The 18181-nt window shown below is 35.8% G+C and overlaps 1 protein-coding gene across 1 annotated transcript; it reads right to left on the bottom strand.

Annotated features, from left to right (window-relative positions):
* Positions 1–7200: 7200 nt before the first annotated feature.
* LOC114471893 (uncharacterized) lies at positions 7201–16210 on the bottom strand. The gene is made up of 7 exons (XM_028460883.1): positions 15930–16210; positions 14762–14881; positions 12307–12452; positions 11331–11451; positions 11110–11242; positions 8392–10060; positions 7201–7316 (listed from the first exon to the last, which is right to left on the bottom strand). Exons 1-7 carry the CDS (start codon positions 16046–16048, stop codon positions 7201–7203), a joined length of 2424 nt encoding a protein of 807 aa, XP_028316684.1. The 5' UTR covers positions 16049–16210.
* Between the last annotated feature and the right edge of the window lie 1971 nt (positions 16211–18181).

The following is an 18181-nucleotide window of genomic DNA, read 5'->3' as shown; positions in this document are numbered from 1 at the left end:
ATTGTGTATTTCTGTTGTCACTTTCTGTATTTTTGTAATCATTTTTGGATACATTTTGTGTATTTTTGTTGTCATTTTGCATGTGTATTTCTGTCCTTTTTACTGTATCTCTATAAATCTTCATTTCCACAGTTTGACACCTTTCTTTCATTTTTCTGTCTTTCTTGCCAATAATAATCCACCATTATCTCATTGTTTTCCTTTCCTTCTGTCAGACACAGAAACACACTCCCAGCTTGACAGCAGCTCCATCTAGAAGCTGTGAAAGTTTCTGTGTGAATAGAAAAAGCCACCGGCTGCTGCAGGACAAAGCAAACCACCCTGAGATGACCAGGGTCAGGCAGAGAGGGGAGTGTGGGAACAAAGCCACAGCACGAGTATCTTCACCAGATCAATACACGCTGAGAGCAGCTGCTGAGACACACCCACATCAGGAACAGTTGGTGACTGAGTTATTGTAAATATGTGAACACAAAGTAATGATACACAACTGTAAATGCATGCAGTAGTAATGTATGCTCCATGTTGTGTGTTGTTGTTGTCAGTGGGGGTGAGGTGGGGGTGCTGCAGATTCAGTTCACCTCTCACCCCTCCTATGAAGCACAGAATCGATCAGGAAACGTGATCAATAACAGATCTTTGAGACGAGCGCAGTGAGGTGACAGATATCCCTCCTGCAGCATCGCCCAGGGCAGAAACTCACTGACAGTCCAAAGCTGCTTAGAACACAGAGGTCATCTTCATTGTCAGCAGGTGTCACAGTGTGCACCACTTACTGGCTTTTATTTTTCTACACAAAAAACGTGGAAAATTGTCATTTACCCGATCCGGAAAAGGCACTCCACCTTTTCTGGGCCCATGGCCTCGGATTTGGAGGTGCCGAAACATTTCCCTCCAGTCCAGACTTCGCCTTCGCCAGGTTCTCTGTTGACTCCTTCCTATACTCTCACTATTACTGCATCATCTGCAAACATCACAGCTTCCTGTTTCATGACTTCATCTGTTGCCTGTTCATGACCAATAAAAACCAAGTGCTTGAGGGTGCATTCACACCGATGGATCCTAGAGCGATTAAATCCCTCCAGGATTCATTTTCTCTGATTGTCCTCCTCATTTGGTTGGTGTGAACTCGCAAACAAAGTCTAGAGCAAATCAAAGAGGAGAATTCTAGAGCCTAGGTTCCCAAAATGGGGTACGGGTAACCCAGGGACACACAAATTGTCATAGGGGTTTGTTGTGGGGTCCTCCCAAAAACACTCCAAGGAGTGGGCAAAACACAGGCGTAGTCAGAAGATTTTAGTGATGTTGAATTTATTTACAGCCGGCCTCCAAAGGTGTAGCACAGGAAAAAACAATGATGAGAAAATACTATTTACAATAGATACAATGAAACAAAAACAAACAAAAAACAAGTTGAATAGAGTCCTTCTGTGACTCATCAGATCAACTCTGTCATCACCTGGTGTTACCTGCTCTGTTACCCAGAACCAACTCTCCCCACTAGGCCATAGCAGCCTGTATTTAAAGTAAAAGCCCCTCCTACTGGGCGTCATCAATCTCATGATCTATTTTTCCCAAAGAATAGTTTCTTCTAAATAAACCATTCCACACATTTTTATCCCCATCATTAATTTATAGGTTTTTTAATTACCTATTTTAAATTCAATTAAAACCCCAAATAACACTTATTTTCCCCCAGGAATAATAAATATCTAAATTACCCACATCATGTGACCATTTAGTGGTATCAATAAACTATAAAAAAGGCGGAAGTAATGTGCCCCGTTTCCTCATCCATACATGGGACGACTGCAGGTAAGAGCGCTTTGAATGTATGCATTTTAACAACTAGAGCTTCTGTGTGTGTGTGTGTGTGTGTGTGTGTGTGTGTGTGTGTGTGTGTGTGTGTGTGTGTGTGTGTGTGTGTGTGTGTGTGTGTGTGTGTGTGTGTGTGTGTGTGTGTGTGTGTGTGTGTGTGTGTGTGTGTGTGTGTGTGTGTGTGTGTGTGTGTTGCCCGCGGTCAGTGACGGACCTGCTCCGTCACAGGGTTACATGAATAAAAATGAAAAACAGTGCGTTATCACTTGATTTATTGAAGTAATTAGCCTACTCTCATTAATATCAGGCACCAATTGTAAAGTTGGAAATGCTAAAATAAATAGCAACTTGTTGCAACATTTAGTAACAAACTACATTTAAAAAAGGTATGTGAATTTTTTTGGTAATTTTACCCAGATTTACAGCAGTATAAGTGAGATTTGTGATATATTTTTTTCTCGTGAAAATACAATGTCAAAGTTAAATCTAAATGTTAATAAAACCCTATTGCTGTAAATCTGGTCAAAAGTCAAATAAAATAAAATTCACATTTTTTGTTGCTAAATGTTGTTATTTTAACATCGTTATGTTAGCAACTTTACAATCGGCACCCCATATTAATGACAATTAATTAAATAAATAAGTGACATTTCTGAAAAAGATGTTTTATTGTGTGCTTACAGTTTCTTCTTCTTTTTTTGTTATATATATTTCCTCAATAGGATATGTAAAATTCAGAGACAAATTTCACTGTAGAGCTGCATTGTATATGACATTATATTATTATGTTTTTAAGTGTGCAGGAGTAGGGGTACATGAATGCAGGCTAAAGGGGTACGGGACTGTGGGAAGTTTGGAACCACTGTTCTAGAGCGATTGTTTCTGTCTGTCTCAGAGCGTTTCCAATCAAAGTCTAAAACTATTCGGAACGCTGTGAACACAACTGCTCTCAGTGCGGATCAAACACAGGAAGTATCAGCATTGACGTAGAGCGCACAGCATTGTAGGTGATCAGTAGAGTCGCCAATGGCACAAAAGTAAAACTTGGAAAATGTTAATTTACCAATCACTGAGTGTCCCAATATGAGTTTCTCACGTCTGATATGATCAGTGCTTTAAAGCATCCGTATGTAAATTCAAGAGACTTGAATGGAATCAACCATGCTGCCCCCTCCCCTCCCAGTTTCAAAGTCACCTGTGTCCTTGTGAACGCTCCAACTGTGGAGCTCTTAGCAACTTTTTTCTCAACTGAGACAAGTGACAAACGTAGGGACTTGTGTTAATGGAGAGTTTGGACCCCGTTGTGGAATTTGAACCCCATCTTTTTTGCACCTTTTAAATGGGGGGTCCATATCCTATGCCATAGAAAATGAACCCTGACACTGTAATACACATTAAATACAAGGTATAGTTTCTATTTCATAGAAAATGAACCTAAATAATACATTACACAGTTTAAATGGGGGTCTTATCATAACGACTAGATTAAACCATATAACTGTTGCTCAATAATGCACTGTTTCACTAGAGTTGGTATTGAAGTCAACCCGTTCAATACTCCATCTGGAAAACTGCGGATTCTCTTGTTTCGAAGGTAAAAAATGATTTTTGTTTTTTTCAAAAAGGCAGCCGAATTGTAGATAATATTTTAATTTACTTACTCACTCGTAGTTTGGAGCTTTACGTTTTGTTTTGCGCAGTTTTGTTACTTTTCTGATTGGCGCTACAATGTCTAGGAAGTTTGGTTATCAGCGTCTCAAACATTTCACGGAACACACACACAGTATTTATTTATTTATTTATTTAGATAAATATGAGTAAAATATGAGTAAAATAAAACACAAAAAAATGCACAAAAATACAACTGAAAGAATAAAAAATACACACGACTCCAAAAAACATACATTACAGAAAAATACAACAAAAATATGAAAATGACTCAAAATAGACAAAACTAAATATTTATACAAAAAATACACAAAATGACAACAGAATCACACTACAATGGCAACAAATAACTATAAAGTTATACAAAAAATGCACAAAAACACAACAGAAAGATACACAAATACACATAATGACTCCAAAAAACATACATTACAGAAAAATACACCAAACAAAAAAAATATAAAAGTGAGTAAAAAAAACAACAACAAACACATTTATCATGTTCATGTCCCATAGAATTAAACCAGGGAATTTGCACACGCTGTTTTATTTTTACCCGAAAATAAACCCCTTTTCTTTTATTTGGTGATGATGTCGTTTCTAAACGTTAGTTTGACCGTTCGCTATTTAGACCGGACAGACCTCACCCGGAAGTGATTGACGGCAATGGCTGCTGTGTTGAAAGCTACACATTTCTCTGCAGCGCGTGTGTGAGAGAGAAAAAACATATATTACAGAAAAATACACCAAACGACAACAAAAATATGAAAATGACTCAAACTACACTAAACTAAATATTTATACAAAAAATACACAAAATAACAGAAATGAACAAAAATACACAAAATGACTCCAGAATCACACTACAATGGCAACAAAAAACTATACTTATACAAAAAATGCACAAAAACACAACAGAAAGATACGCAAATACACATAATGACTCCAAAAAACATACATTACAGAAAGATAAACCAAACAAAAAAAACAACAAACACATTTATCATGTTCATGTCCTATAGAATTAAACCAATGAAATCGCACACAGTGTTTTTTTTGCACCCGCAAATAAATCCCTTTAACACTACAGAATACAGAGTATGTACACCTCTTTGTTCATCCAACCTTCAAACACATACTCATTTGGCCATAATTAACTCAACTTAAGCTCCCACATGAATGCATACTTCTGGTGTGCACTGTACTAGTTTTACAAAATGGGATTGTAGACAAATGATGACTGAAAAATATTCCTTTATTTTGTGCATTAAAGTTATTTGCAGGATGCAGAGTCTACCAGCTTGGATTGGATTTTGTTGATGCGTTTGAATGGACCAGAGACACCCTCTTTGGACCCTACTGTGAAGTATAAAGAAGTTTGTACATCGTTGGATCTGCCTGTTGTTCCGGTGAGGCCCTGCTGTTTCAGTGAAGGCCTGCTGCTCAGGTGAAAGCCTGTTAGCTGAACTCAACACCGCCATCATCGAGGTTTGGGCCTCGTGCGGCTGCAGCCTATCTCAGCCCATATCATCACTTCTAATCCAAGGTTTTGTGAGTACACTTCAAGGCACAAGGTGCACGTGCTATTATTTTATTTTATTTTTTCAAAAGCTTGCTTGGCAAGTGAAGAGGCCATTTTTATGTTTGTAAGGCCACAACGATCACAAGCAACATCAGGCCTGCAACAAAAACTGAACTGAGATCTATTAGGTTGAACACAAAAACAATAGAGGAGTATTCAAAAAATGATTTTAAAATTGAACAAAATACCTGAACCATTGTTTTATTCATGTTGTCAATTTATTTATTTTTGTACTAAACTTCGATTGTTTTTGCAAGTTATTTCCCTGTGAGTGTGTGGTTTATTTTTTGTTATTTTAGAGGTTACATTGATAGTTAAATGTGTATACTTAATATAGATTTTTCTTAGTAAAAGTTAAAAAAAGTATAGTTAACTGGGTTTTTCTTTTGCTGAGTGGAAGCACCTTTAAAAAATATTTAGAAGCTGTAGGACTATTTCTTTGGTTTTTTGTATCTCCTGTTTACTATTTTTTTTATTTATTACAAAGTAAGAGTACCCAGGACCCCGCCCATTGTCTACCACCAATCTAAATAGATTTAAAACAGTGGTTACCTGGGACGGGTGTTACACTTACTTAAAATCATCGCCCTAAATGAAAAAAAAGGAATAAAAGATCATTTAAGACAATGTAATTTTCAAATATTTTTTTAAATTGTATGTAAGCAATTTATCAAACTGGTTCCAAGTACAATTAACATCAAACAAAAGGGCTGATATGTTCTCATAGTCACACACAGTCTTTTTACTTTGTTTAACTAAAGTGGTACAGCATTAGCATTAGCAACACTTGCTACATCAGGGTTCTACACTAACTTTTCCAGTGGTGGCACTGGTGCGACTAACTTTCTCAGTTGGTCGCACCAGCACAGAATTTAGTCGCACCTTTATTTCCTTTCTTTGAGCGGGGGTGGGGGTAGTGTACAGCATAGCCATGCATGCTGATGAATAGTTGACTTAACTGGCCTACTGTAGTTTTGTATGAAGTAAAGACTGACAATGACTCGAGATATATTTGCTGTTTAATTATTAAAGTGTGCTCAGAAGCTCCACAAAGAGGAAGTCAGACTTTCTTCCGGGCTGGAGGGCGGTGGTTAGCTGAAGATGTTTGACGCTGGTTAAGAACACCTTTCACATCTCCTGTCTGAACAAAAACAATAATACATGTGTGAGAAATATTAAACTGTTACATGGGTACTTTAAAATGATGCTATTTATTTATTACTTTACAATCTACAACTTTTTAGATCTATTATTATTGTTTATTACAGTGATTTATAATCAATATATTATTATTATTAGTTTGTGTCTGGCAACAAATTATTACTTGAATGATCACTTTGATATGGTGCTATTTATTTATTACTTTCAAATTTATATTTTTTTTGTCTTTTAAAAGAACAACAACAATAATATATAATAATAATAATAATAATAATAATAATTATTATTATTATTAGTTAATTAATGGATCATTGAATTAACTTACTACATGTATTGTTAATTTATTATTAATTAACTAATTAATAATAATAACTTTTATTACTTAATTTATTGGTGAGGATGCGGGAGGCATCCTTGCTAGGCTAATGCTAGGCTAACACTATTGTTAGGCTAACACTAATGCTAGGTTAGTGCTAACATTGTTGTTTGGCTAATGCTAACTTATGCTAATGCTAGCTAATGACATTTATTGGTAACTAATGCTAATACTAGTTATTGCTAAGCTAATGCAGTGCAGCGCACCTGCATCTTCACTTGAATTTTCATGGGGAAATGCAAATATTCTAGTTTTTATTAGTTCTTATTTTGGGGTATACACCATGTAGAGAAGTTAGAGAAATGAGGAACTTTAAATTACTTATTACGTTTTTTAATCTGTACTGTAACTATAAAAACTCTTTATTTATTTATAAATAATTGTCCCTCTGTAATGATGCAATTCTTGTAAACCTTTGATTGAGTGTTTCAAAATCAAAAAGACCTTTTTAGAAGTACTTACACATGATGGAGTGGGTACAAAACAACGTTTCTGCACACCTGCAATGGAAAAAGAAGCAGAGGTTCTTATTTTTCAGTTGAAATGTCATCATATAGCATTATAAAACTGTACATTGTTTTTTCCATGTATACAATCACTTACACTGCAGCTCACGATTGAGTCTTTCTAGAGAGATGAGGATTTCCTGCTCCTCAAAGGAGATGTCGATGACTGGCTGCCTCTGTGTTTCAACACTTTCCAGGTCAGACCCTGTAAATCATAAGCACATAGGTTATATAGCTATATAGGTTATATGTTGCAGTGAAGGCGTATTGTGAGTGCAGTCTAACAGGTGCTGCTTACATTATGTCATGCAATACAAATTCCTAGAATCGTTTTCTTTTTTACCTTAGGGGTCTTTTACTTTGAAAATGCATGAAAATGTTTTTTGTTGAACATCCACAAAAATTAGTAAAAAATGACACAAATGTGCCTAACAAAAACAAAATCAACCCAATGATGAGGATATAGATTTTAAAATAGGAGGAAACATAAAACAATATAACTGCATTTCTGAATTAATATTCTAAATATCATGATATCAGTATTGTATATAAAACAAACCAAGGCAATTGTGCAGTTACAGTAATACAATGTCCCACTCTGTACTATACACTACAAACTCACTGAGTTTATATACTCTCTACTTTATATGACAAGTATGATTAGGATGATCGTTCCCACTGAAGTATATTTCCAAGTTTCCCAGGATGCATTTGGAACTTACGACGACAAAAACCTGAAGTACACTGAAGCTAAATATCTCTGTTGATTCTCCACTTTTGAACGTTCTGAAAGCATTTTAAGTGAGAAAGTGACCAAAAAGAATATCAACATGTGCTCATTTGTTACATAAAACCTGCGTAAACGCATTTAATGCCGACCCTCCATTGTTCTACTGACCAAGCTTCCGGTTAACTTCAAAACAAGAGCCCTATTTACAAAAGCGTTGAAATAAACTAATGGAAGAAAAGAAGAGATGCTTTTATTTTGAAAAGGGGATGTTTGATTTTTAGCTTGAAGCCGGTCCCAGGACCATTTTACATTCCGTTCGCAATGCATCATGGGACTGTTGAGTATGACTAGTGTGTCTACCATGCATTCTCAAAAAATGTCCCAATATAGTTTACATATGGGTATTTCTCGTGTACTTAATCTTTCCATACTATCTAATGTGAACACACACATACTAAATTTGACGTTAGACTTAGTATGAGTAGTTTCCAACACAGCCCTTGTCTGCTTTGCTTTTAGTTGTTGTGTAAATAACTAAGATATACTTTACCTTCCTTTGGCGTCAGGCCTCTACGAAGTCCTTGCCAGAGCTGAGTAACCTCTTCGTCTGTGCGAGTGAGCTGTAACTTCTTTGAAGATGTCTCTCTTGCTCTGCTGTGGGCGTCCTGGTGTAACGAGGTGTGTGGGGTCTTAGAGTTGTCCTCTGAAAATGTGGGGGTGAATGCTGATGGTAGAGGTGCATATGCAGCATGGCTTCTGTCTGCTGGGGTTACATGTGATGCTTGAGCCGCACCATATGGAGCCTTTGGATCACATGCTGTCCGTCCTTTCACCGCCCTCGTTCGAGGTGGTAGACGGGGAATCATGCTCTTCCCTTTGCTTTTGGCAATCCGACTCAGCTCGGCGGCGGATTGAGGTCGTACCAGAATGCGCTTTGGTGTTGTGGAGGAAACAGGAAATGCTCTGGCTGCGGCGGCATGCTCTCTCCGGGGGACCTCAAGGCCAGCTCTCCTGTTGCAGTCCTGTGGCACCGTGACCTCATTTGTGTCATCTAGGACCAAGCTGACTTGAACCTCGACATCTGTCAAGGTATTTTTTGTACGGTGAGAAGCCGTGGAATCTGCAAGCCTGGGAGCTCCTGGGGGTGTGGTCGCAAGTGGCTGGTGGTCCTCGTAGTTGTTTCTTAACTGAATAAATTCAGCCGACTTGTTGGAGTTCTGCTTCTGAGCCTCTTCCTCCAAATGCAGCCAACGAACCTTCTTTTTCACTGCATTGCTGCCTTCTGTTTTCTTTAACTTTGCTTCTGTTAATTCAATGCTGTCCCTTATTGTCTCTTGTTTTTTAAAGCCCAAATGTCCTGACTTTTTTTCATATTGATTTATTTTAAGGATTCCTTTAGTGCACCCGACCTCATCCGATATATCCGAACGTCCCCCTGAAATCTGAGTCACGTGTGATTCCTCCTCAGGACCAGCAGCAGCATCCGAGTGTGACTTCAACGTGCTCGCACTTTGTAGCGATTCTGAGTTCATTTCTGCTTGGGGTTGTAAGTTTGAAATCTTGTTGAGGTTATTGATGGATGCACTGAGGTGTTGCTGCTGAGTTAACCGATGATGCTTCTCTTGTGCCTTTTGCTGATCGTTCTCTTCTTTTACAACATTGTTTGTCAGGCTGTTGTTCAGGGAGATATTTGCAGCCTGAAACAATATTTTGTTGCTGTTTTTGTCAGGCAAATGATCTTTTTCGGCTAACTGATCAATCACCGGTTTGTCATCAAGGATCACTTTCTGTTTGAGATCCAGCAAAGCTTCTAGTTTGGGACTTAAAACCTCAGATGACCTGGCGTGCAACACAAAGGGCTCACCAATATCTCCACAAAAGTTGTAGTTGTGTGGAGCTTTCTGGAACTCTTCATGACTTAGTGTTTCAAAGGGCGTAAACTCCCATGAAGGTTTAGAAACAAGGTGCCATTCAGTTTTGTCTCGGTTGTTGTGATTGCGTTTGGTCAGTTTCTTTGACGCCTCAACGCCGACAAGGGTCAACCCTGCATAGGGAGCTAAGTCCAATGTTGGATTGTACTGGCTGTGCAGGTTTGAAGAGGCTTTCTCTGCATTCATTAAAAACGATGAAAAGACTTGCTGATCTTTGTTTGTGTCGCAGACATCGTCCTCACACTCCAAACTGTCTTTAAACAAGAGGCAGTCAGACTGATGGATGTCCTGAAACAGAAAGCAAAGCCAAGATGATTAGAAAAAAAGTAATTATAGCTAATTATTCATATTGTTTTTCCTTTCTATTATTCATTAACACAGCTAATTTGGACAGTTGGATAGAGCTTTGGTAGACTGTAACATTCCAGTTAACATCAATGTGTAAAGTTGGTTTCACAATGGTTTAGTTCCGGACTCGGTCCGAATGGGTAAAGGACAAATGATAATTTTATTAACTTGGTTTGGCTCGGTTTGCATTAGAAACGGATCTTCTGATTCGTTCAAAACAACCTCTGGTGCAGTTGCATGAACTAACTGCTTGAGGGCGCCATTACTAGAGTAGAGACTTCTCTCTGCAGAACAACAGAAACCTGAAGAAGAGGCTCTCATCTATGGGTCAAAGCGAGCGCTTAAGAGTGCACAGAAACTTGTGCCATCTCTGTTTGTTCTTTCACAACATTCAACAATGAAGCAGCAACAAGTTGAAGTGCTTTTTGGTGGTTTTAAAGCCCTGTTTTGCGCTGTTGCCGGCTCTGCTGATCACCTACAATCCCATGTACTTTACCCTACGTCATCTCCGATACTTGCTGTGTTTGTTCCGCTCTGAGAGCGGTTGTGTTCACGGCGCTCCTAAACAAACTAATGCATTTTGTTCTACAAATAGGAAATGTACCAATTACACAAATACATAATGCTTCAGAAACAAACACAGCATGTTTCACACATACAAAAAAGCATGTCTTCAAGTACAAAAGCAACAACATACAACTACAAAAAACTCGACTTTGGCCACTAATTTTTCACTTTGCAGATCCACACATAAATGCCAGTAAATTTTCTAAGAAATGTCCTGTTTTTTAGTTTGTACTTAAAAGAATTTTTTTGCACTTGCTGTATTTGGTTGATTGGTGTGTTTCTTATTTGCAAAACAAAACAGTATAGCATTCGTTTGTAAACAATCTTTTTTGCAAACCACACTGAGTTTGTTAGTGAATCTTGAGTAAAACCCGTTTTATGCATTTGTGAGGTTTGACATGACTTTAGAACAAACACGGTACCTGTGGGCTGGGATCCTGTTGTGGTTCCGTTTTGTTCTGCTCCTGAACAACGTCAGTGTTGGACTCCACAGCAGAAGGCAATGGGTGATGATGGGATTTAGAAACAGTGGCTGGTTCGATAGGAATTAAGCTGCTTGATGAGAAAAACAAAGAAGAGTTATGGAATAATCAATCCATAATCAATCAAAAACTTTAGTGAGAATATTAGTACAACTGCTCACCTGGCTCTGATGGTTTCCATAGACAGGCAGGAGGACAGGGAATGGGGCATATTGAAAGACCCTCCAATTTGTTTCATTGCATCGTCCAGATTGATGACCTTTCCACTGAAGGCTGGAATAGCTAAGAATAATAATTAATAAAAAAGAAAAGACATCAGTGAGTAGATATGCATGACAAAGTGCAAAAAACAGGTGCGTCTCGGATGCGACACCTGCAATTTCAAAAAAACTAAAATTAATCTTCCCAGTTTTTACAGAGGGATTCATTTTTAGATTGATTGAATGGTGATCAAGCCAATCATAGCCAGCCATTTGACAAAACCGTCGTTCTGAGAAGGTAAACAAAGAGTTACAGTAACAGTGATGAGTAAAGTGTAAGTAAAGTGGCAAAAAATTAGCAACAGGTGGCAAAAAAATGGTCCAAAAGTTGCAAGAAAAGAGTGAAAAGTGACTGAAATGGGCCAATAGCAGTAAAGAGTGCCAGAAAAAAATTGACAAAAAGAAGAAACGAGTGGTATGTAATGGCAAAAGGTACTTATATGGATGAAAAGTGTCAAAAAATGGTTAAAGAATTGATAAATTGGATAAAAGTGTCAAAAAGAACTTACAAAAATGGACAACAATTAGGAAAAAGTAATATGTATTGACAAAAGGAAGCGAAAATCAAAATCTTCCAAAAGAATTTTGGGTAAAGGGGCAAAAACGGGACAGAGGAAGTTGCAATGTGGGCCAAAAAAAGGTAAGAAGTTAAAAGGTTTCTAAATTTTAAGGTTTTCTGTGGGATTTATAATTAAAATTAAGACATGAGGAGCCACATGTTGAGTATCCCTGACTAATAACAGCTTCATCATGGTTTTAGTAAATTAATTTAATAAATTAAATTTGACGGTAGCCCTGCCCTTAGAACACCCTCACTTTTAAAATCACTGCTCCACCCCTGGTAAGAGATCGACTTTTTAAATTTCAAACGACTCACTTGGTCTACGTTTCTGTGCAGGAGGCTGATTGGCTCTCCGGCAGCGCTCGGTGGCGTCCTGGATCTGCTCCCGGCGTTGCTGTAGGATCTTTTCCTCTCGACGCCTCTCCTGCATGTTCCACTGTCTGCGTCTATCGTCCAACTTCCTGTGAATAAAGGAAACAACAGACATTTGAATTTGAATTTATTGATTATTTCAAAGGGACGAAGCACGTTAATAAACAGACATGCTGTAAATTATGGGGCATCGATTGTAAAGTTGTGCATTCTAAAATAAACAAATTTATAGCAACAAACCATATTTAAAAAATGTTTACTTTTGACCAGATTTACAGCAATATTTGTAAATTTTTGTTATATTTACTTTTCTCGTAAAAATATGTCAATGGTAAATCTAAATGTAATCTTAAATCTAAACCTAAATGTTAAAAATTAAATCTAAACATTAAATTTAAATCAAAATGTTACATTTAATAATAAATGTGAAATCTAAATGCTAAATGTAAAATTGTGCCGTTAGATTTAACATTTAGATCTAACATTTAGCATATTTAAATGTACATTTAGATTTAGCATATTTAAATGTACATTTAGATTTAACATTTGGATTCAATAATTAACATTTAGATTTAATATTTAACATTTAGATTTAGATTTAACATTGACATGTATTTTCTTTACAAGAAATAAATATCACAAATTTCACAAATATTTCTGTAAATCTAGTCAAAAGTAACATGAAAAATTCACATACATTTTTAAAACGTTTATTTTAGCATGCACAACTTTACAATCGACACCCCATACTGAATGAGCCAGAGTTAGCCAAAAGAGGCTCGTTTTCACCTGGTGTTTGTGGCCAGATTTTGAAAGGCAAACTTGAATATAAAAGGTATTCAAATACAGAGAGAATACAACATGATTAAAAAGAACAAACAAAATATTTACAGATAAAAAAAGAGCACCAAGCCTGGACTAAAACTCTCAGAATTGCCAAATTACACCTAATGTGGCCAAACTTTATAGTGAGAAACACCAGTAAAGCCCTGAACCAGAACTAGAGCACTACAACATGCAGCACAGCATTGTTGATTTACACAGTAATCATTTAGTCTTTTGACTAAAATTTAGTTTCAGCCAAAATATAGTCATCAGGACTATTTCAGTTATAGTCTGGTTTTACTCATTTAAATGACATTTGGTTTTTAGTAGACTAAAATATACTTTTATCACAGCGGGGCCACAAAAAAGTGTTTGTTTGATCAGAGGACCACATGATGAACATTCATGTCAGCATTTAGAATAATGAGCAATCTGAGCATCAACACAGGAAAGAATAAAAGGCTTTTATAGTAACTTTGTGTTTTTTCTCTCATTCTGTCTATGTTTGTTGTTGTCTTGCTCAGTGTGAGGAATTTTGTGCATTTATGTTGTTTTTTTGTGTATTTTTCCTGTAAATTATATGTTTTTGGAGTCATATTGTGTATTTGTGCTGTCATTTGGCATTTTATAGTGTAATTTTTTATTTATTTCTATTGTTTGTTTGTGAGTACTGTGGGTTTGCTGAGTCATTTTTTGTGTTTTTGTTTTGTTTTTTGTGTTTTTGTTTTGTTTTTTGTGTTTTTGTTTTGTTTTTTATACTTTAGTTGTCATTTTCTGTGATTTTATATATTTCTGAGTAATTTTGTGTTTTACTGTTGTAGTTTTGTACATTTTTGCTGTAGTTTTGTGTTTTTGAAGACTTTTCTGTATTTTCCTGCAATGTTGTAATTATTTGTGTTTTTTAATGTATTCTTGCTTTTGTTTTGTGTATTTTTCTGTCATTTCGTACGTTTACTTTGGGGACCGCATTAAATTAGACCGAGGACCGCATGTGACCCCCTGGCCGCCAGTTGCCTATTTCTGATATAAAGCATAACAGTTCATGCATTTTTAAAAAAGTTTAATTTACCATTGATCAACCTGATATGGGATGTTATTGTCTGTAAACACACACATTTCCACCAAGTCCCTGAATTTAACAAGAGTCAGGGACTGTAATAAAGTTTATAATACATACAATGAACAGTGCATATAGTTGTTGATCATCAGTAGATAATAATTTAAGTGCAGTGTATTATCAGCTATCATTTAAAAAAGATTATCCATGGTCCTTAATCATCACTCTCTTCTTTAAAATAGTTGACCTGTCTGTGGGTTATTACATAACCAATCCTGAACTCTGTTTTCTTCTAATCTAGCCTCAAACTCCCATGCTCCCAGGCCTCTTCATATCATTTTAGAAACAAATATATTTAGATGGCTAAAAATATCTGTGAAGGATTTTAAATCAACACAAAGGTGACGGTTGGGTGACTACTACTGCACTCAGTGCTTTCATCGCTACACAGAGAATAATCCACAGATAAAAGCCAGAGAAGGAAATCTAACAAATAAAAAACATTTAAACACTGACCTTCTGTGACTGTTGGTTTCCTGGCAAAACTTGCGATTCTTGTCTTTGCATTCTTTTTGCTCCTCTACCAAAAGTTGTCGTTCACTTTCAACGGTTTTGTCTGCTCTCAGGATGGGATTTCTGAACAAGATCAAGTCAGAAATAATAATAAATTAACAATGGGGGGGTAGAAAGAAAAATACTGGGAGATTGATCAAAATAAATTAACAAATGCATAAATAAATGCATTTTTAAATATGAATTTAACAACAAAAAAACAAATAATAAAGGGAAATGATTGATCAATCATAGTTAGTTGATGTTTAAATGTTAATGAAACAACTTAGGAATAATGAAAAAAATTTAAAAAAAAGACTCAACACAAGCCAGCAAACAAATATATCAGCTCATATTTAACAATAGGGAAACAAGTAGAAATAAAATGACTGTATGATTGATAAAAAAAAATACATGTAAAACATCAGTTTAATTAAAAATCAGTCACACAATTGGTAATTTTGGAATATTGACGTTCAAACATTGTAACAATAACAATACATGTTATTGTGGTTTGCTTGATAAAATAAAAACATAAAGAGCAAAAACAATAAATACTAATTGTTTAATACTGTTTTCGGAGGAACAAGTGGGTCAGAATTTGGATGGACATGAATAAATAAATACATAAAATAAATAAATATATAAATAATATATTTTTTTAAATAAAATCCACATCATGTTTAAATAAATAGTAGGTTTGTGCCATTTAAGGGACCTCACGATTAGATTTTGATTCAGGGTACTACGATTCAACAATTATTATGATATTAACGATTATCACGATTTTTTTTATGCATATTTTTTAATTTTTCTCATTTTGTGGCTATTTCATATACTTTTAAACAAGGTATATGTGTCGGTTATGTACCATTAATTAAGTTTATTATTTATTTTTTTTATTTTATCTATTTTATTTATTTATTTATCATTTATTTGTAATCATATTACAAAATAAATCGCTATTAATCTAGTAATCGATATATTATCACACTTCTAATAAATCGTGCATTAGGACTTAAGGAAAGCATTATAAAACTATATAAATTAAACGAGTGGATGAAGCTAACAACATAATGTTACTAATCATAATAATTCATCATCATATAATAAACCAAAGCATGAAGAATACATTTGGTAGAAGTAGCAGTCCTGGCGGCCCTGCCTGGTCCTGGTCATGGTCCTGTTTCCTGGTCCGATCTGAACTCCGTTTAAAGCATAAGTCATTCCGCCAGAAAAACACGGTAACATCAACTAAAAGATAAGCTGTAGCTTGTGTGAATATTTTAATAAAACAAAGAAACATAGACCTCACAGTGTAGTCTGTTAACTTATAGAATTTCGAAGCCACTTTCAACACAACAGCGTCTGTTGTGTTGTCTCCTTAGCAACCGCTTGAGAACTGACTTTACTTTGAAGTCCAGCAGAGGGCGTCATATTTAAAGGGATATTTTTATTTATTTATTTATTGTCTGTAGGAACATACAAAATAATAACAAAAACACACAAATCCTCAACAAACATACACAAAATGACACTAAAGAGTCACAAATCAACACAAAAACACACAAGAAACAAAGAACAAAGCATTCTTTGTTCTTTCCTGTATTAATGCTCAGATTAATCTCATGTCACATTTTCCCTTGACAAACTTGAAAATGAAAAATAATCTTTTGAAAATCCCAAAAAGGTTTATTTTCACTAAAAGTAAAAAAAAAAAACATTATCAAATATAATAATAATAATAATAATAATAATAATAATAATAATAATAATAATAAAAAAAACATTCTGTACAATGTTAACTATTATGATTTCATATGAATGAAGTGCTTAGCAAATATATTTGTTGTGTCCAGTGAGACCTGCAGTTAGTTGTTAAAATTCACTGGTGAAAGATTAAACTAGTCCTTTAACTTAAAATAGAAAAACACTAAAATGTTGTGCTTTTAGCATTATGGAAGCACATTGTCTGGAAACCTCTTCTGAGTTATTTAGAAGTAAATTACATTTGATATGTAATGTTAAGGTAATACAGTCCTCCCGACTTGATAAGTATTAATCAATATAGGATACAACATGTTCTCTTGTTGCTCAGCAACCATCTAACCATGCCTTTATTTGGTGACTTAGCCTACCTTCTCTCTACATATACAGTATATAATTATTATATATTAAAATATAATATAATAATAATAAATATAATGCAAGCCATTCAGAAAATTAAATATATTAAATACAATGTGATTTTCTGGATTTTTTTTTTCTCATTTTGTCTTTCATAGTTGAAGTAAATCAATGAAAAAAATTACTGGCCTCTCTTGTCTTTTTAAAAGGGAGAACTTGCACAAATATGCACTATATATATATATATATATATATATATATATATATATATATATATATATATATATATATATATATATGAAAGACTATAATAAAATACTGCATCAGTTTTTGTGTTCCTTAACTGTTCTAAGTTGGCAGTGTGGGGCCCCCAAAAGGTATCCTGCTTAGGGCCCCAATATGTGTAGGTCAGGCCCTGGTTACACCCCTCATTGTAACGTCAGTGTTGCATCATGTGTGGCACTAATCTTCCTCCATACAGCCTCCTCCCACCGACAGTGACGCTAGTTCCTGCAGGAATAAAGCACCGCGGGTTCCGGGTTGTTGGTGGACACAAAGCCTGAATGTGATCCGGGTGGAGGAGCCGATGATGTGAGCTCTGTCGGGTGCGTGGTGGAGCCCAGGGCTGGGGGATGCTGTGATGCCTGCTCCCGGCCTATGAGAGCCGATGCCTGGCTCAGCAGCACCACGGACAGCGACCATGACGCGGTTGCGCAGGAAGGCTCTGGTGGCTCTCTTCCTCTTCACGCTCTTCATCTTCGGGACCATGATGGGCCAAAACAATCCATGTAAGTAAAGCCTCTCATTTACACAGAAAGAATCTGAACATGTTTAATGTAAAAATAAAGATGACTTTTATACTAATGACTGTGAATTATCTTGTGTTTGATTGCAGAGTTTTGCTTCAGAGGAGAATCAGACAGTTCCAGATGTTCGTCACCAGCACTGCAGTGTTTACACAGACTGCTTTGGTTTCAATTTTATACAAAAAACTGTTGAACTTTCAACTCACTTTCCATCAGAATCCAGCTCATCTTCATCACTGGGATGTTTCTTCATCAGTTCTTCATACAGACTGACACAGCTCACACATGGAGAAGATGATTTATGGAATATGACATTTAGACTTTTCCTTTTCTAAACAGTATGATGCATACATCCCAACCCAAATTTCAAGTATTTTTTAGTTTAACTTGAGCCAATTTCTGTCAATAAATTGCTAATGTATTATTATTATAACTATTACTATTATTATTT

This window comes from Gouania willdenowi, chromosome 11 (assembly GCF_900634775.1).
Source record: "Gouania willdenowi chromosome 11, fGouWil2.1, whole genome shotgun sequence".
NCBI classification, from domain to species: Eukaryota; Metazoa; Chordata; class Actinopteri; order Blenniiformes; family Gobiesocidae; genus Gouania; species Gouania willdenowi.
This window is presented reverse-complemented; position numbering and strand designations above follow the sequence as displayed.

Excerpts from the sequence above, each read along its gene's own strand:
- LOC114471893 (XM_028460883.1), bottom strand. The coding sequence starts at position 16,048 with ATGTTACCGTGTTTTTCTGGCGGAATGACTTATGCTTTAAACGGAGTT. Across the intron at positions 12,453-14,761 it reads GAAACCAACAGTCACAGAAG|GAAGTTGGACGATAGACGCA; the intron begins GTCAGTGTTTAA and ends CTTTATTCACAG. Across the intron at positions 7,317-8,391 it reads AGGCCTGACGCCAAAGGAAG|GGTCTGACCTGGAAAGTGTT; the intron begins GTAAAGTATATC and ends TATGATTTACAG.